Raw genomic sequence first — 16,420 nt, forward strand, 5'->3', positions numbered from 1 at the left:
GAATTGAACAACTCCGAAACCATATTGGATACCAATAATTCGACACCCAATCCCACCATGCCATCAGCTACCGATCGCATCCGTCTCCGTCGCCGGTACTTCTCCATCGCGGACCGGAATGGATACGGATGGATACTGCCACTGTCGGTTGCCAATGCTACGTTCAGACGGAGGACAGTCCTCCAGGTACCCTCGCGCCGGCATACCAATGACGTAATCCCACTTCCGCTCGGAAAAACACGGGTCCCCAGTGTACCGGTGGGCAAATGCAGTTTAAGCCCTAATCCCCCTTGGACGCTGACGGTGGATCCTGAAGCCCTAATTGTCCAGTAGCTTGAAAGGATATTGAGGCGTTGTGGCCGTGTATCAGGCTGGTGGGGTGGGAAGGCTGCAACTCCCGCGTGTATCAGTTTGTATGGATGGATGAATGAATGGATGGATAGGGGTAGTGAGATATTTATTGGATCTGACCTCCGTCGAACGACCCTAGTCCTAGAGGGGGAAGTGGAAAGGGAATGGTGCCTGAGTCGGGTGTTTAAGGAACTGAAAAAGTCAAGGAGGCTGCTTGGATGGTTGTATGGAGTAAGTTGAGCGAGCTCTTCAAGCAATAAGGAAAGCATACTTGGGGTTCTCCTGCAGTCTGAAATGGTCAGGGTACAGGGTGTATTAGCAGGTGTATTTTCACCACTACTGCAGTATTTCCTGTCATTAATGCACATATTTAAGTTCCGCGCCAATATCTGACATTCACTTTTTATACAGTTGATTGCCAGGAACATTGTACTTTGTCACACCAACCAGGGTGAGCAAGCACAAAAGTCCCTGACAAGATCACTTTGCTCTATAGTAACCATCCAGTAAATAATCAATAACCATTTAATAACCACTCAGTAACCACTCCAGGACAGAGCGCTACTTCCCAGGCAAACCTTCCCATCACCCCGCCTTCTCCCCTCTTCCCCTTCTTCATCCCCAAGTTTAGCGGCCAACCGTGGAAGATACCCGACGATCACGATGATCGCCATGGCTTCTGCGGCTGCAACCGCGGAAATTACAAACTCGCGGCTGCTGTTCGCCTGTTACTTGTCACATCAGTTACCAGTTGCGACATTTCAATTCTGCTTGTTGTGGGTGCAGGGTGGACGGATGTCTTATGCATGTACGCTGTGTGGGCGGAACGGGGCTGCACGCCTACCTAAGAAGTAAGGTCAGAACACCACGCTTCTGCAGTCCACACTACTATTGCGAGAAGACCGTGATAGAGGATCCAATCTGATATCATTGTGCATGGGTAGGTACCCAACTTCGAGGTTAAGCGAGTCTCCAGTCTGCCGCCGACGGGATTGGGAAGTAGGTGGTCAGACTCTTAGTGAAAATCGTTGGTGAAGAGCAAAACACACATACAAAATTAGGTATCTGGCCAAGCTACGCTGTGCTGTAAGGATCTACTATTACCTAGCGCCTTGAGGTCGTGAAGGCCCTGCGGAGCATCATGCATCTGCATTATGCGGCCGTGCTCGTATACCTAATACGGGATAACTTGTCTGCTTCGGGAGTTCGGCTTTTGCTGGTCACCGTCTATCTTGAAGCTATCGCAAACCGTACTACACGGTAGGTAGGTCATTTCTTTCCTGCCTTGGCTGCCACGAGCGCGAGGGGCCCAAGCCAAGCCAGGGTCCAGCTCAGAGGCTGTTACTTGTTGGTTGCCGGGCTAATTCAAGCCACAGCCGTAATGTCTGCAGAGATTTGCACCGGTGATACTGTATATTGTGGCTTCTGCGGGGCTGCTATTTCCTGACGCCGTCGGGATTCAATAGAGCGAGAAATACGTTACCTATACAGTGAAAGAAACTGCGCTGAAGGGCAAGCGAGCACTGGGTAGCAGTAGAAAACAGACCGGTATTTGTAGACGGCAGGCAAATGGCGTCATCCTCGCTTCTGATCACAGTCCAGCAGAGGATCCGAGGCCCCGTCATGTTCGGATAGATTTGCTAGGTCAAATCTTGCTATATACGAGACAGTGGTGTATGGTTTGTAGGAACTTTAGTCCAGGATAACGATCCTTCTACCACAAAGGCAAGGACGATCGCAAAGCACACCTTTGGCGTCCTCTCTCGGCCGCCCCTGCAGATCTTAATTCTTATGTGCTATTGTATAACCAGCCAGGACGGGAGCAGGGAAAGCAGTCACTCAGAGCAGAACTTGAACGTTGAGTGTGGTCTTCCTATCAATCGAGCGCTAGCGCTGAGAATGGAATATGAGGATTGGAAAGGAGTGCTATACTGAATAGGCTCAAAGTAACCTCGACTAGCGAGCGACAAGCTGATAACTAGCTATTGGTATCATAGAACAAAAGCACATCTGACTCCTGTTTCCCACTAAACGCCGCCCTACCGTAATATAAAATAGCAATACTCTATACACCATACGACACAGACACCCATTCAATACAAATCTTATCGGCAAAGCAGAAGATACGATCGAAAAGTTAAGCTCGGCGAACACGCCTCGGCATCGGGGTGGAGCCCGCATTGACCTTGAGAAGATTTGTCTTGACTGAGCGCCCACCGCTCAGCAGCGACGGCAACTCAGTATTACTAGCAGCGGCAGCGGCGGCAGGAACTTTCGACGCCGTCCTGCTTAGACTGGTCTTCGGCGACTTGGGCGTCAGCTTTTTCCTCTGCGCAATGGGTGTTGAGCCTGCAGCGGTGCTGGGCGACGGCGGCGATGACGCCGAGTCGTTCGAGTCAGTCATGACGGTGGATTCGAGTGGCTTTGGTGGTCCCAACCGCCGCACGCGACGGCCCCGAGCTGCAGTAGGAGGTGCAGTAGTTGCTGCAGCTGCAGCCGCGGGCTTTGCGCCAGCACCAATTCTGAGAGACCCCTGCGACAGAGAACTGCGGCTACTACTGGCTGCCCCCCTTTTTTTCTCGGCGGGTTTTGGCTTTGATGCTGTCGTGGCCTTGAGATCCTGGCTGCCGCCGGCGAGTTCGTCGTCGCTTCCTAACAAATCGCCCTCAAACTCGACGAGACGTTCTTCGTTCCACGTAACGTATTTCTTTAATTTGTTGCTCTTTCTAGGGCCGTCGCTGAAGGTGTTAGAATTCGATTCTGGAGTTTGGCGAGCCAACTCCTGTAGCTTGAATTTTGGCATTAAAGCATCTCCTTTGTTCTGCTTGGTGTTACGCCGGGTCGCCAGAGCCGTCTCTTGCGCTTCGGTTCGCTGAAGGAAGACAAACTCATTTCCCCTGGCGCGACGGAGCGAGAGGGTCGTCCGTAAACTAGGCGCGACTGCTCTCTGGAGCGATCTTACTCTCGTGCTCCGACGAGCAACTGGACTTGCAGAGTCATTGTCGCCCACACTCTCATTTTTCTCGTCTGGCTTAGAGGGTGACTTCTGTGGTGACGATGTATTCGCATCTAGGTCTTCTAGCACACGGCGCTCGGGGGTGGGAATTTCAACGAAAACCTTCTGGGATTGCGGAGGCTGCTCCGACTCCTTCTCCTCGGGATCCGAAGCAATAATTGTTGCCGCCGCCTCGGCCTCTGCGGCCGCCTTGGCTTCGCGTTTCGCTTTGGCCTTAGATAGAAAGTTATTCAGCAGTGCCGTATCGTCTCCATCCAGAGAACTGCGTAGTGCCGATCGGACGAGTTTCGACTCTTGCGCGGCTGACATTCCTGCTGGGATTGCTATCGTATCCTTGCTTTCCCCGTCTGGAGTAACAGTAGCTACATCTGGCTGCAGCTCTTCTTCATCGGCTGCCGTCCCTACATCCAGGGCATTTTCGGTAGCAGCTGCACCGTCTGCAGCGACTGTGGGTTGAAGGTCGCGGACTTCGTCCTGGGCGATAGTATCGCTGGCATTTATGTTCACGCGCACCCCACACTCTTTGTTTGTCAGGCAATCAGGCTCACCATGTAGCATGTCGGGATAGGCTGCCCCGGCAGCGCAGGGGCCCGGGTTATGCGTCGGGGATTCGCCGGTTTCCTCAGGTTCCTGCACAGCACTGTCCCCGTTTGACGTGGTCCCACCCGGGGATTCCCCGATTTCGGCCATGTCCTCATCCTTTTCGTCCTGCAGGTCATCGGAGATCATGTGGTCGTCTATGCTGTTCGTAGTCGCAGGGAGTTTGCCTAAAACGGCAGTCAGCAACCGTCGCTATCCGGTAAGCCCTATAGTGTGTACGTACGTCGCTTGCGCGAATTCTCAGACTCCCACTTTGTTTCTAGAAAAGACCTGCCGCGTACACCGGGGGTTGCGTCGTCATCTTTGCCGGAGATTTTTTGAACTGAAAGACACTGCCGCTTGACACCGCGACAATAATCTGCGTTTCCGCGATTGTTGATTTCAAGCAAGAGCTCGCTCTCCTTGAGACTGCTCGCATTGGGCGCGATCAACTGATGTAGGGCCTTCATACTGTTGAACGAAGAGCGAAAGCGTTTCCACACTTTCCGGGGCTTGGGCCGTGTGAGGAATGATGTCGAGGGTTTGCGGTCCCATACGCGGGGGACTTTAGTGGATTTCACCGGCGTAAAGTGTATCTCTTTTTGGTCGAGATGACTGAGACGTCATTGAAGTGTTAGCAATCGCCTCGTGAAGACATCTGACTTGTATGTTTGAAGTATTGCAAGCGGACGTTCGCGATGCGATTAATTGGGTTGGGCGGCACACCGACGACGAAGAAAAGGAAAAGGGGTCGGGCCCCCTGACTCTAACAGTGTCTGATTTTCGGCGCTTCATGCCCGCGCGAGAATGTTGCAGGCACCGATAGAAGATATTCGCACTCACCATGATTGTATTTGTGGGGGTTGATATTTGGCCGTGGTCATCTTGTCGACGCGCGGAATGCTCGTCGCCGGATAGGATGGCGGAAGGGCGAAGAATGTAAGATTCTGGAAGATGCGTTCTTGATAAGAGATACCGATCTGTATATGATAAACAGCAAGATAGAGTAAGATGTAGGAGTCTGTGAAATTGCGAAGGCAAGTATGGCGCGTCGAGGAGTCAGTGAAGAAAGTCTGGACTTTTGAGGGTCAATATTGTTTTATTGGTTGAGTGAGGCGGGTGGTTGCCCTGCCAACGGAAGGCCAGGAACTGCCGGCAGAGCCGATTAAAGATGCAAAGTGAGAATTAATTGGCTGACGAAAAAGAGCTTATTTGATCTGTATTAGTAGAACTCTGGGGTAAATTGTATCATCACCCTTGGTTGAGACGGAGGGCTGCCACGGTGCTTCGCCGGGGTACTAGCCGTCCGAGCTACCCAGTGAGTACAAAATCTCAAGTCTCGAATCTAACACGAGCAGAATTGAAATGCAAAAGCGACGGCTCATAACGTCATTTGAAATATTCCAGAAATGCCACATCCATGGTCATATCGCATAATATATCGCGTAACAACGCGATCCGCGTCTCGAATTAAGAGACCAGACGAAGAGTAGAACACCAAACGCCAACCATGCACTGAACTCTAACCTAGCTTCTCCTTCATGTCGCGCTCGTCGAATGGGTCTCCGAATTCATCTAAACAAAGAGTATTAGCCTCAGAAGCTCAACACGAAACATATCACCATATCAAATGGGCCGAGCGAGAACCACATATGCAGCGCACTTTCCCTGAGATAAGGAAGCCCGAACATATGAGAGAGAGAGAGAGAGTGTAACTAACCAAGATTCCAGTCCAGATCAATCACATACTCCATCGCGCGCTGATACTCCTCCTCTGCCCGTTTATTCATCCACGACGCCCCGGGGTGCTGCGACTCTCCCGTTCCTCCCTCACCGGAAATATCTTGCGTTACATTTATTATACCGCCGGCTGGCTGGGTTTGTGAGCCTGGTGGAGAGAGCTCCGAGGCGCCTGCAAACTGCGGACTTGTGGTCTTGATTTGTTGCGTTGGGGTGCGCGAGCCAGCGTCCATGTCGGAGAAGGAATGGGTAGATTCAGGAGACGACGCCATTTGGGAGTCACCATCTGGGTCTGGGATACTTGTTAGCTAGCGGTTATGAGCAATAGACAAAGTTGTTGCGGGTGTGCTGCGAGGGGTGAATGCGGGGAGATGAGCGTCGGCTATCATGGATTTGAGGACGTACCTGTCGCCATGGTAGGCTTTTTAGTGCAGATTATCAGAAATAGAGACGTAAAGACGAGCAAATAAAGGTCCGTAGTCTGATGTAAACGATGAGTGTGAGAACTGGAGTTGTTGGAGCTGTTGGAGAGAGATGGAGATGTTGGAGGATGACCACTACCTATCTTAACTAAGCAACCTCCCTGGCTTCGCAAATTCGGCCACAGTCGGCCCATTCTTCCTCCTACTTCCCAGCTCAAAGACACTTTGATACCACGACAATCGACTGCCGAGGAGCAGATAAGCGTTGGATTCTCATTTTTGGTCTATATTTATTTGGCCCATTCAATTTTTTCCATTATCTGCCTGCATTACACTCATTTATACCTCGGTCTGACGATTTTTCTGCCCTGCCAAATCTTTTTTACGCGACGCAATGAGCACAAAACAACCAATGGGTGACGCGTGGGACGATGACTGGGAATCGCAAGCCGACGTTCGTTTTTCCTTACTGCTGCAAGGCACTTTCACCGTCTTGCCTCACGACTGCGCGTCTAACTTGAATTTCGATCCAGAGACTAGCCGCTGAACAAACCCCGCCTCCACCGGAGAAGAAAGTGTCGTCCAAAGTGACCAAGGCCCAACGCCGAGCTCAGCAGCTGGAGTTCAACCGCCAACTATGGGCCGAAGCGTATGTTTTTCTAGTTCATATCGTACTGCGTTTAGTCTGACAAGTATCTCTCCAACCAGTGAATCTCCGCAAACATTCCACTTCTACGAAACCACTTCGGATGTGCCCCTCAAACAAGACTTTAAACCCACTGTCACCGTGCTCAGTCGCAATCCTCAGATCGTCACCAGAAAATCGTCGCCCGCCGGGGCCGCGGCCGGTCTTGCGCAACTGGATCTGAATGCCGACGAGTCGGATGAGGAAAAGCCGCCGGAGCCTACGCCAGAAGAACGCCAGGCAATGGCGCTGAGGAACCGCGAGGAGAAGCAGCGCAAATACGAAGAAGTGCGCGAAAGGTTGTTTGGTACCCCATCTGCCCCGACTTCTGGGGCTTCCTCTCCACGAAGTGCGACTCCCCCGAGACAAGAAGGCCGAGGAAAAGGTAGGAGTCGAGGAAACGGGAGGGACAATAACAGTCGAGACTGGAGAGATCAGTCTGCCGCGTCAGGGAAACCGAAGCAACTCTACGACCCGGCTTCTCTTTCCAGGCCCAATTCATCCTATGGTAGAAGAGATTGGCAGAATGGTGACAAAAATCACGCCGACCAACTTCAGTCCCCCCGTCAACCAATCCGTAACCCTCGCGGACCGGATGATAGCGGAAGGGGCGGCTTTAGGGCACACCGAGGAGCGAAAACTCCCTAGACTACGCGTAATTTATTGTGCTACATTTTACGCATTGTGCGCTCAAATCTCGACCATCGGCCGTTTCGTGAAATTCCACAGCTTCACTAATCTGAGCTGATGCAATTCCTTGCTATGAGAACGAAACGTGGCTATGGCAATCCTCTTCCGGAATTGATCGCATTCGCAAGTTGGGAAGTATTGGGACGATTCTCTGCTGGACGTCAGCTTGATCGCCAGTCATGATAAGGACACTCACCGGCATAGCGCTCATAGCTGTCAAGATAAAGATCCGGCAAGCTCGTCGTCGCCTTGACGCTATCATTGGCCTCGATCGCGTTTACCCAAGCGCTCCATCGAGTTCCTGGTTCCGGGTCCGGCCAACCACGGTATGGCTTCAAAACGCGGTTCAGGCGGATTATCCAGGGCGCAATTTGGACATCCACAAAAGAGATATCCGGTCCAAGAAAGAACGGTCCTTCGGGGTCGGCGACTTCTATTAACGTGTTGAACGAGCTGTGGAGTTCATGTGCATGTTCAATTTGCTTCTGCTGATCTTGCTCTTGAAGCACGCGATAGAAGCTCGGGACAATGTGACGGTTGACCTGCATCTGTTAGAAACGCCGAGCAGGATGCGAAGGTTGTGTCACTCACAAAGTCAGTCCACAACCGACAGTGCGCTCTCAGCTTCGCATCGCCAGGAGGAAGGAGAGAGGGGCCAACCTCTAAATCCTCAAGCTGCCGCTCATGTTAGTCTTGACCCAGAGCAGGGGAGGGCTGGGAGACCTCACATATTCGAGCAACACAGAGCTCTCATACGACCCCCATTCACCATGCCGCAATGCTGGAACCAGGCCCCTTGGGTTCACGTCGAGCAATGATTGAGGCTTTCTATATGGGTCAACCTCAATATACTGATAAGGAAGGCCCTTGAGCTCCAGGGCAATCCAGACACGCTGCACGAAAGGGCTAGACTGAGTTAGATACTGATATTGTTTACTCTGTGAAGCTTCGAATAACCGGAATTGGCTCACCAGAAGCAACTCCCGTACAGCTTCAAATCCGATTCTTTGGAGTGGTTCGCTACCGTCTCAGCCGCTGCACCGGTGGCTTGAGTGTGGTAACTTTTCGGGGCGGACATTGTCCTGGTCTTGTACGCTCTATTAGAATATATATGAGAAAGAGTCAATGACAGTTGGTGTGTCGTGATGTCTAGAAATAAAAAGTTGACGCAAGAAAAAGCTCGGAAGAAAAGCGGGGAAGAGCGTGGCAGGTGTGGCATGCCCCTGTCGCCGCGTGACGTAACCCGTCGCAGACAAATCATACAAGAAGGCAGGAGCCCTTGAACGGTAATACTCTGTAGACAAGACAGAATGGACGGAGGGGATAAACTCACAGTCGCCGACAATGCTTTCTTCCTCTCCCTCGCCTCTTTCAGTAGAAATCGCTGCACGCTGTTCTTCTTCACCCGATCGCTTTCCTCCAGCGTATGACGGTGCCCTCCGCTCACCCCATCGTTTTTCCCATTTGCTCCGTTCCCATTCACACGCTGGATTGTGAAAAACCGCTTCCCGTCTGCTCCTGGGTGCCCCTCTGGTAGGCGCGGGTTTGGCGTGAGGATGCCAAACGGCTGGTTCTGGCTCTGGCTCGCATTTTGATTGTACATCTCTCCCGTCCCAGCTGGATTCCCAGGGACGAAACTACCACCACCGGCGGCAGACGGAAAATGAAGTAGTGTATTCACACCAGGCAGTGACTCGACGGTTGTAAGCGGCGTGTCGACGCCAACGCCGTTAGGAGAAAAGGGTAAAGAGAACTGCTGCTGCTGCTCGGCTGAGCCTAACCCTTCCGCACCACCAACATCAGCGCCAGCGCCAAGGCCCACTGCATAGCCAGGGAAGTACTCAGTAATCTTAATCTTGACGTCGCAGAGATCCCGCTGCCGCGCCGTCCGCTTGCGTTTCTTCTTGTTTGGGTCATCGGATTTGGGCGTCCCCGGTGGACGGCCCTTTAGGCGGCAGTCCCAGTAGTGCGAAACGAGAGGCTTGCGCTTGTAGTGTTGTGTTGAGCGGTGGGAGTAGACGTTGTCAACATGTGGGAAGTAGGTCCGGAATCTGGTAAGTGTGGCTTGTTAGTCAATGCGTCTTCGTGTGGACACAAAGGTAGGCATAATGCGGTCGCGCAAAGGGTGGTAGATAGCGCATACTCTTCTTCGCTCATCACAATCATCTCGTCTACGTTGAAGAGACGGTCTCTCCAAGCTTCCAAGTCAGGCGGATTAGCTATTGACGCGACATCGCGGAGGTAACCGTGCTCTTTGGAGGAGAAGATAGACTCGCTCGTGTTTTGGGATCGTTGGATGCGCAGGGATGCGGATTGGTCCTGGGGCTTATTTGACTTCGTTAGCGATTTCGCAATTTCACAAATCTCAATGATGGTATCGCATGTATATGGAGTTGTATGCTGTACTAACCATCAACGAGCCATAAGCATCTTCAGGCCGAAACTGTCGCTCCTCCAATTGATCCTGGTTTTCGTGCTGATGCTGATGCTGATGAAGCTCATAATGGTCATAATCCGCAACTGCAGATTGCAGAGGCTGTAAAGATCGCGCTTCTACGGCCACATCAAAATTATGCTCGTGCTGGTGGTCTTCGTAATCGTTATATTGTTGGTGTTGGTGCTTCACGTTGGCAGTTAGGTTCGACGCGTTTTCCGCGACGGAAGAAAGTAACGGCTGGAGAGGACGAAGGGAGTCAGGGGATCGCAGTTCCAGGTCGTCCATTTCAAGAGCTTGAAGAACTCGCCTTCTTTAGGACGCCGGAATCCTATAGTTTGGGTCGCAGGCTGGGGTTCTTGGACCGTGGACGCTGCTTTTAAGGGGAGGAAACGCGGGGTTGAAGCGGCGGGAGTTTGATTGTGGACGGCTCATTTTGGCCCCATTAGAATGCCGCTGCAGCTGCTCCTCAAGGAAATCAACTCTGCCGCGCTAAATACAATCAGGGAATGATATTTCATGTGTCTATGTCTTGCAAGTCATTTATCAAGGGAAACAAATAGAGTAAGAAGGGTCGTATGTTGAGCTCGCCTGCTCTGCTGATCCTGTACGACAATCACATACGACAAACCCAACCATACTTCAAGAGACTCAAAACACGGATGGCTTCTTGCCCCAAAGATATGAATAAACAGTCTGTCAATTGATACCTGACTCCCTGTCAGATGACCTCGGAATCTAGTACCCATCCTCATCCACACTATGCTCCTGATACATGTCCAAGCTATATTTGGCGAACTTGCTGCGCGCCCGGATGGTCTCTCCAAACCGTGAAAACAACGGAGGCACAAGGCAAAATAATGTGGCTACAGTAGCCAAGAGCGAGACCGCCACATTGGCTCCAAGATTCGTGAACATCGGGCTTGATACGAGAGGCAGGATACCTGAGAGTAGAGCCCGGATCAAGCTCAGCGCCGCCAGTCCACTGGCAGCGTAACTGAGGTAACTGTCGGCGAGATATCCGCCGAGCACGTAGTCAATCTCGTTCAGCGCGTATCCGATAAGGACCAGTGCCAGTACGGACACTATCCAATGCAAGTGCTGGACGGCCGGTGGTATTGTCCAGGCAAAGACCCAGAGTGCACCAGCGAGAACCCCGGAGCCGATCCAGAACCCGGCGAGCTTGTGCTCTGGCAAAAGAATGGTGCCATGCCTGCGGCGCCGCTCGATAAGGTGCATATCGAGGTACCTTGTAAGTAGCCCCAGGCTCAAGCCAGCGCCGATGGCGATAAATGGAAGACAGGCTTGTCTCTCTGAGAAACCTAGACTCTTGTAGATCGGCGGCAGACATTGAGTGAAGAGGTAGACGAGGGCAGTTGCTACGGCGCTCATAACCGAGACGGTGAAGACAATGAGCTCAGTGAAGAAAAGCCGGATCGGCCGGCCTAGTGCGACACGTGCGAACGTTCGCAGATCGGGTGCACTGTCCGGGTTAAGGCTCACCAGGTAGTCGATCTTGGTTATTTCTCGAAGATTAGCCACTTCTCTTTCGAGAAGTAGGGCGGGACGAGATTCACGGATGCCCAGCAGCAGGAGGGTCAGGATTCCGGTTACAATGGCCGCAACGTAGAAAAGCCATGTCCTAAAAGAGATCGTTAACCAACTATTCAACCAATTCAACCAGGCGACAGAAAACTAAGGGCACTTGTAGACGCGTACCAATGTAAATCCGCCGTGATAAAGGTACCCATGATGGGCCCAACAACCAGGCCGAGATTCGCTACCAAAGCCCAGATCCATATCATCCAAACGCGGTCTCGCGAATTGAACATGTCCTCGACGCTTCCAACGACTATGGTGCTCGGAATAGCGGAGAGAAACCCGCTGAGCATTCGACCAAAAACTACGCCTTTGACGGATGGGACAGCAGCGATGATCACACAGCAGATGCTGTACGTGGCTGAGCTGATGATATACAGCTTCTTCCGCCCAAAACATTCCGAGTACGGCGGTAGGATGATACCCCCAAGAGCTTGTCCGAGCAAATACCTGCAAGTCAGCTTAGCACGTAGTTCTTTTCTGCAATACCGGAAACACAACAGATTGGACGAACACTGTCACGAAGATGAAGATAGACAACCCGTTGGATATTCCAAACTCTTTCGTCGCAACATTAGCAGCCGTTGACTGTTGATGTCAGCAGATTCACCGCGTGTGGGCGTTTTACAGAAGCAAGGGACCTACACCAGCCGTACTGACAGCCGTGCTACACGCATGACGGAAGATTAGCTTATTTCAGCACTGTCGAATCAGAGCAGGTGATAACATTGAACGTACGTGAAGAACTCGAGAAAGATCAGGAGTGAGATATCGTGAATCTTTCTTGAAAAAACCCAGTTGCGAGGGTGCCTCGGATTCCCGACAGCCCATTGAATATGGTACCCATCAGCAGCGACTCTGAGCCCGTACTGGGCTAGAGACTGCTGTAGGACATCCTTGTCGGACTCTAGTTGAGACATCGCTATCACTTCCGCAGAGTCTGATTCGAAGAGGCGGTTCGCGTCACTTTATATGATAGATTAGGCGGGTCTTGAATGCAAGTAGACTCGGGGTAAGGAGAGGAAAGTAAGCGCATAGGTAGCCAGCCATTGCCTCCGCAGTAGGTCCTTGATAGGGCCTAAAAGTACTCTAGCAGAGTTAGCATCCGCTCCGCAAGACAAGGGGGCGAACGAGGAGAGGGAGACCGAGATAATCGAATGAATGAATGCAAGCAAGGGATGCGATGTGATGCACTGACTGCTTGTATGTCACACCCGAAGCCTTTGTGTAAAGTTTAACCCGTCAACCAACAGTATTGGCCTCCGGTGAGAATTCTGGATGGGCCTCTTTGGGTTCCTGCATTCCAATCAATGAAACTCAGCGGGATATTCGCAGACCTGGTCCACTGGACGGACGTATACTTGCTGCACTCCATGCAGGGAGGTTGATAATTGGATGGTGAGGTGGTGAGTATGTGGAAGAAGCTTCCTTAATATATGAGGGGAAGCAGGCGTCATGGAGAGGGAGTGCGCCCCAAACGGCTAGACGTTTGTTTTTCGCTCCTCGTATCACGGACCGAAACGACGCTAGAACTCTCCGGATGAAACATAGGAGACTCAATTGCGGGAGCGCTGTAGACGCAGTGACCATCGAGGAGACGCAGGGATGAAGAACGTCAAGGAAGACTGGTGTTGCTCAAGTTGTTGTCACGGGCCATCTTCAACATTCCTCGCGGGCACCAGCTGAGGCAGAACGTCATCCGGTCTCGGTCAAACTGGGTTCAACCTGTTAGTAGTCACAGATAAGAGTCGAGGGATGGATCTTCAAATCCAAAATTATTCGAGTTGTTTCTTGGATGATCTACGAGATGGACCTATATAGAGAATAGAAATATGTGCATTCGTAATAAGGTCACATGAATCATCCTATTCTAGCCGCTGCTTCCATCTCTTCTCGTCCTTCTTCCATGTGGACCATGGTCGTGTTCATAATTTAGGTTTGTTAAGTTGGCGCTGTCTATTCGTCGGCACCGTTGTAGGCAAGCAAGTTAGGGCTGCCTCGAACGTTGGAGAGAACGCCCTGAGTAGCGAGTTCCTTAATGCGGGAGACCACAGCACTGGGAGAGGAGAGTCCCTCGAGAGCGATCAGGTACAGAGACAAGCCGACGACGTGGGGTGTGGCCATGGAGGTACCAGAGATCGTGTTGGTAGCAGTAGTGGAGCCAATCCAAGCGGAGAGGATATCCTGACCAGGGGCAAAAATATCTACAACGCTACCGTAGTTGGAGAAGGATGCCCGGGCGTTCGATTTGGTGCTAGCCGCAACAGTAAGAGCATTGGGCGCAGAGGCGGGGCTGCTGTCTGAAGCGTCGGTCTAGGGTTGCGCCTGTTAGATAGGTACTTTGCATGACCATTGAGCGGACTCACGTTGTCATTTCCAGCGGCCACAACAGAGAGGACACCTTCGTCGTACGCGTCCTCAACAGCCTGGTTGAAGGCGTAAGAGTATCCACCACCTGGATAACCACTTGTCAGTATGGTCATAGTCTGTGGTGACAGCTGATGATACTCACCCAAGCTCATGTTGATTGCGCTCTTGCCGGTGCGGCCCTTGCTCACGATATCGTTGGCAGCCCAGTTGAAACCGTCGAGAATAATAGAAGTGCTGCTAGATTCGCCCTGGAAAACCTTGACGGACAGAAGGTTCGCCTTCTTGGAAACACCGTAGGTTTCACCGCCGATAGTGCCAGCAACATGGGTGCCGTGGCCGACGCTGTCAACATGCTGGCCACCAACAGCGTTGTATGCAAGGCTGGCGCGGCCGCCAAATTCCTCGTGGTTGACATTGATGCCAGTGTCCACGACATAGGCGTAAGTGCCCTCTCCCGCACTGGTGTCGTAGATGTAGGTGGTGCTCGCTTCGCCCTTGTGTGAGATAGCTCCAAGACCCCAGGGAGCGCCGCTCTGGGAGGTCAGGGCGTCAATGTACCAGATTTGGTCCTCTTCGACGTGGGCGACCTGCATAATCGTCAGCGTCTGTATACTTTGACAGTGGCCGAAGACTGCAAGACACTCACATCTGCGCTATTCCGAATCTCCTCAATAGTGGCATCGTCGAAAGAGCCAGAGTAAGCCGCGAACTTGTTGATCTTGTAATTCTTCTCAATGCCAGAGTACTGGTCGCGTTCAGCTAGGCCGCGGCGCTCGAGGTTGCGCTTGTGGACGTTCGAGGCCCAAGTGGTGTGAGCATCAATCTGGTCAACGTTGAGGCCGGACTTGAAGGTGACAATGTACTTTCCGGGAACCTTTTCAGCTGCTCGGCGAGGTTCGACGGGAGCTCCAAAGACGGCAGGAAGGAGGGCTCCGAGGAGGAGGAGTGAGCGCTTTAACGAATGCATGACGGGAGTCCTGAAGGAGTTCCAACGACCAGGGCCGGGATGAGATTGTTCAGAGAATGAAGAGAGATGCTTCGGTACTGATCGAATTCGAGGAAGGAGCGATGGACACACCCCACTCTTATACCTTTCCCGCTCACTTCATCACCTCCAATTCTGCGTCATTGACCTCGTTCATCACGAATTAACCAGGGTCGACTCGTGAAAACTCACAGGGTGACATTGCGTCCTTCAGACGACTCAATTATTGTGCTCCATCGGAGACATCGTTATCAGTGTGGTGAGTGCCGATGCAAAGCACGCCAGCGAGTGCCATGATCGCCGGAGGATCCATTAGTCTCGAGCTGCTAAGAGAGCTAGATTGTTAGGTCACCAGGTATAGACAAGCAGCTGGATTGTTATCACGATGCCACGGCGCATACCGTGCCAGTGCTTCTCCTCACATGCGCCTTTAGCGCTCCACCTCTCTTTTCCGCTCGTCTTTGCCCTGCATCCTCATCAGGAAGGTAGTACACTGGGCTATCTGCAGCCGGAGCTAGCGTTGTGCGAAAGAGCTCTGAACGGACGGAAAAGCTTCATGATTCGCTCTCATGGCCCAGTGTAACTCTTTACATGCTTGGCACCTCATGCGCGATGCGCCGTTGTCTGCGCTTTGTTCCGTCAGGGGTGGTCTTGGGCCCTAAGCGACGACGGGTTGCCGGGATTTTTCTAGAACAAGCCGGAGCCACCGGAGCATTTTTCCCACTACTGAGTCGCAGCCCCAGGAAAACGAGCGCCGATCACTTCGGTAGCGCTATAAGCTAAAGTATCCAGTCCAACTGCTACTTGGCGAGATGGAGTAGTAACGGGCATTGCAAATCGATTGCATGCTTGTGATAAGACATAGCTTCCTGTGACTGAATATCGGCTCTGGTACGACACAAGTATCGCATGTGTCTGGAATTGTCTTCTGATACTCCCAAAGCAAAGGAATGGGAAACTGGTCATTGCAACTCTCTCCTCATTATCCACCCTGAGCCTTACCTCCAAATTAAACTCGGTGGTCGACGCGGGTTCCTTGTCAAGGAAGCAGCGCAGAGGAAATGGTGACTGGTCGTGTGGCTCGGCAGGGGTCGTGATAGCGCCCGTCCTTCTCACAAGCAGGAGGCAGCCGACTGATAACGCTATACAGGATGAGAGGTTAGAGTCCAATCACACGGACCAGGAGCCTGATGAGGATGCCCTGGCCATCCTGGGCTTTGAAGCCAAGTGATATTATCGATCTCCTCAAGTGTAACCCTGTAGCCACTACGGGGAACTCCGGCGAGGCTTTAAAGCTTGGCGTCCTGCAGCGACAAGGGAGCGGAATTTATATAGAGTGATTTTAGATGAAGTGTCTCGGTCTCACTTGGTTAGCGACGGATGGTGTGTTGGATTGTACATTGAAACTAGGTAGATCTGGTGTTGCGAAGCCGTGGGGGCCGGATCTCGATTCTCGAATGCTTGACCATCTTGAGTGATGGATGATCCCGATTTTCGATGATCGAAATGTTGCTGGTTCCAAAGAGTGTCTGGATTGGTCTGTTCTCAT

General features: G+C 52.1%; 6 protein-coding genes across 6 annotated transcripts; 1 reads left to right on the forward strand and 5 right to left on the reverse strand.

The window, feature by feature from the left end:
* Positions 1-2,481: 2,481 nt before the first annotated feature.
* Positions 2,482-5,130, reverse strand: BDW70DRAFT_132741 (uncharacterized protein). Its single transcript, XM_073736209.1, has 3 exons — positions 4,790-5,130; positions 4,191-4,561; positions 2,482-4,134 (listed from the first exon to the last, which is right to left on the reverse strand). The coding sequence occupies exons 1-3, from the start codon at positions 4,828-4,830 to the stop codon at positions 2,489-2,491; spliced, it is 2,058 nt and encodes a 685-aa protein (XP_073597819.1). The 5' UTR covers positions 4,831-5,130; the 3' UTR covers positions 2,482-2,488.
* A 338-nt stretch (positions 5,131-5,468) lies between these two features.
* On the reverse strand, positions 5,469-5,958 carry BDW70DRAFT_148866 (uncharacterized protein; the record flags this gene model as incomplete). Its single annotated transcript, XM_073738923.1, has 2 exons — positions 5,469-5,521; positions 5,667-5,958. 2 exons carry the CDS (start codon positions 5,956-5,958, stop codon positions 5,469-5,471), a joined length of 345 nt encoding a protein of 114 aa, XP_073597820.1.
* A 351-nt stretch (positions 5,959-6,309) lies between these two features.
* BDW70DRAFT_20300 (uncharacterized protein) lies at positions 6,310-7,543 on the forward strand. Its single transcript, XM_073743497.1, has 3 exons — positions 6,310-6,562; positions 6,642-6,757; positions 6,817-7,543. The coding sequence occupies exons 1-3, from the start codon at positions 6,503-6,505 to the stop codon at positions 7,439-7,441; spliced, it is 801 nt and encodes a 266-aa protein (XP_073597821.1). The 5' UTR covers positions 6,310-6,502; the 3' UTR covers positions 7,442-7,543.
* A 29-nt stretch (positions 7,544-7,572) lies between these two features.
* BDW70DRAFT_148868 (glutathione S-transferase family protein) lies at positions 7,573-10,205 on the reverse strand (the record flags this gene model as incomplete). The annotated part of the gene is made up of 8 exons (XM_073738924.1): positions 7,573-7,634; positions 7,680-8,025; positions 8,075-8,158; positions 8,212-8,389; positions 8,455-8,570; positions 8,817-9,534; positions 9,627-9,808; positions 9,894-10,205. The coding sequence occupies 8 exons, from the start codon at positions 10,203-10,205 to the stop codon at positions 7,573-7,575; spliced, it is 1,998 nt and encodes a 665-aa protein (XP_073597822.1).
* A 296-nt stretch (positions 10,206-10,501) lies between these two features.
* On the reverse strand, positions 10,502-11,742 carry BDW70DRAFT_132746 (putative MFS multidrug transporter). The gene is made up of 2 exons (XM_073736210.1): positions 11,637-11,742; positions 10,502-11,559 (listed from the first exon to the last, which is right to left on the reverse strand). The coding sequence occupies exons 1-2, from the start codon at positions 11,720-11,722 to the stop codon at positions 10,656-10,658; spliced, it is 990 nt and encodes a 329-aa protein (XP_073597823.1). The 5' UTR covers positions 11,723-11,742; the 3' UTR covers positions 10,502-10,655.
* Positions 11,743-13,336: 1,594 nt separating this feature from the next.
* Positions 13,337-15,184, reverse strand: BDW70DRAFT_20352 (S8 family peptidase). Its single transcript, XM_073743499.1, has 4 exons — positions 14,533-15,184; positions 14,029-14,473; positions 13,883-13,971; positions 13,337-13,829 (listed from the first exon to the last, which is right to left on the reverse strand). Exons 1-4 carry the CDS (start codon positions 14,851-14,853, stop codon positions 13,473-13,475), a joined length of 1,212 nt encoding a protein of 403 aa, XP_073597824.1. The 5' UTR covers positions 14,854-15,184; the 3' UTR covers positions 13,337-13,472.
* Positions 15,185-16,420: the final 1,236 nt, after the last annotated feature.

Source organism: Aspergillus foveolatus (genome assembly GCF_047715535.1).
Source record: "Aspergillus foveolatus strain CBS 279.81 unplaced genomic scaffold BDW70scaffold_13, whole genome shotgun sequence".
In the NCBI taxonomy this organism is placed as follows: Eukaryota; Fungi; Ascomycota; class Eurotiomycetes; order Eurotiales; family Aspergillaceae; genus Aspergillus; species Aspergillus foveolatus.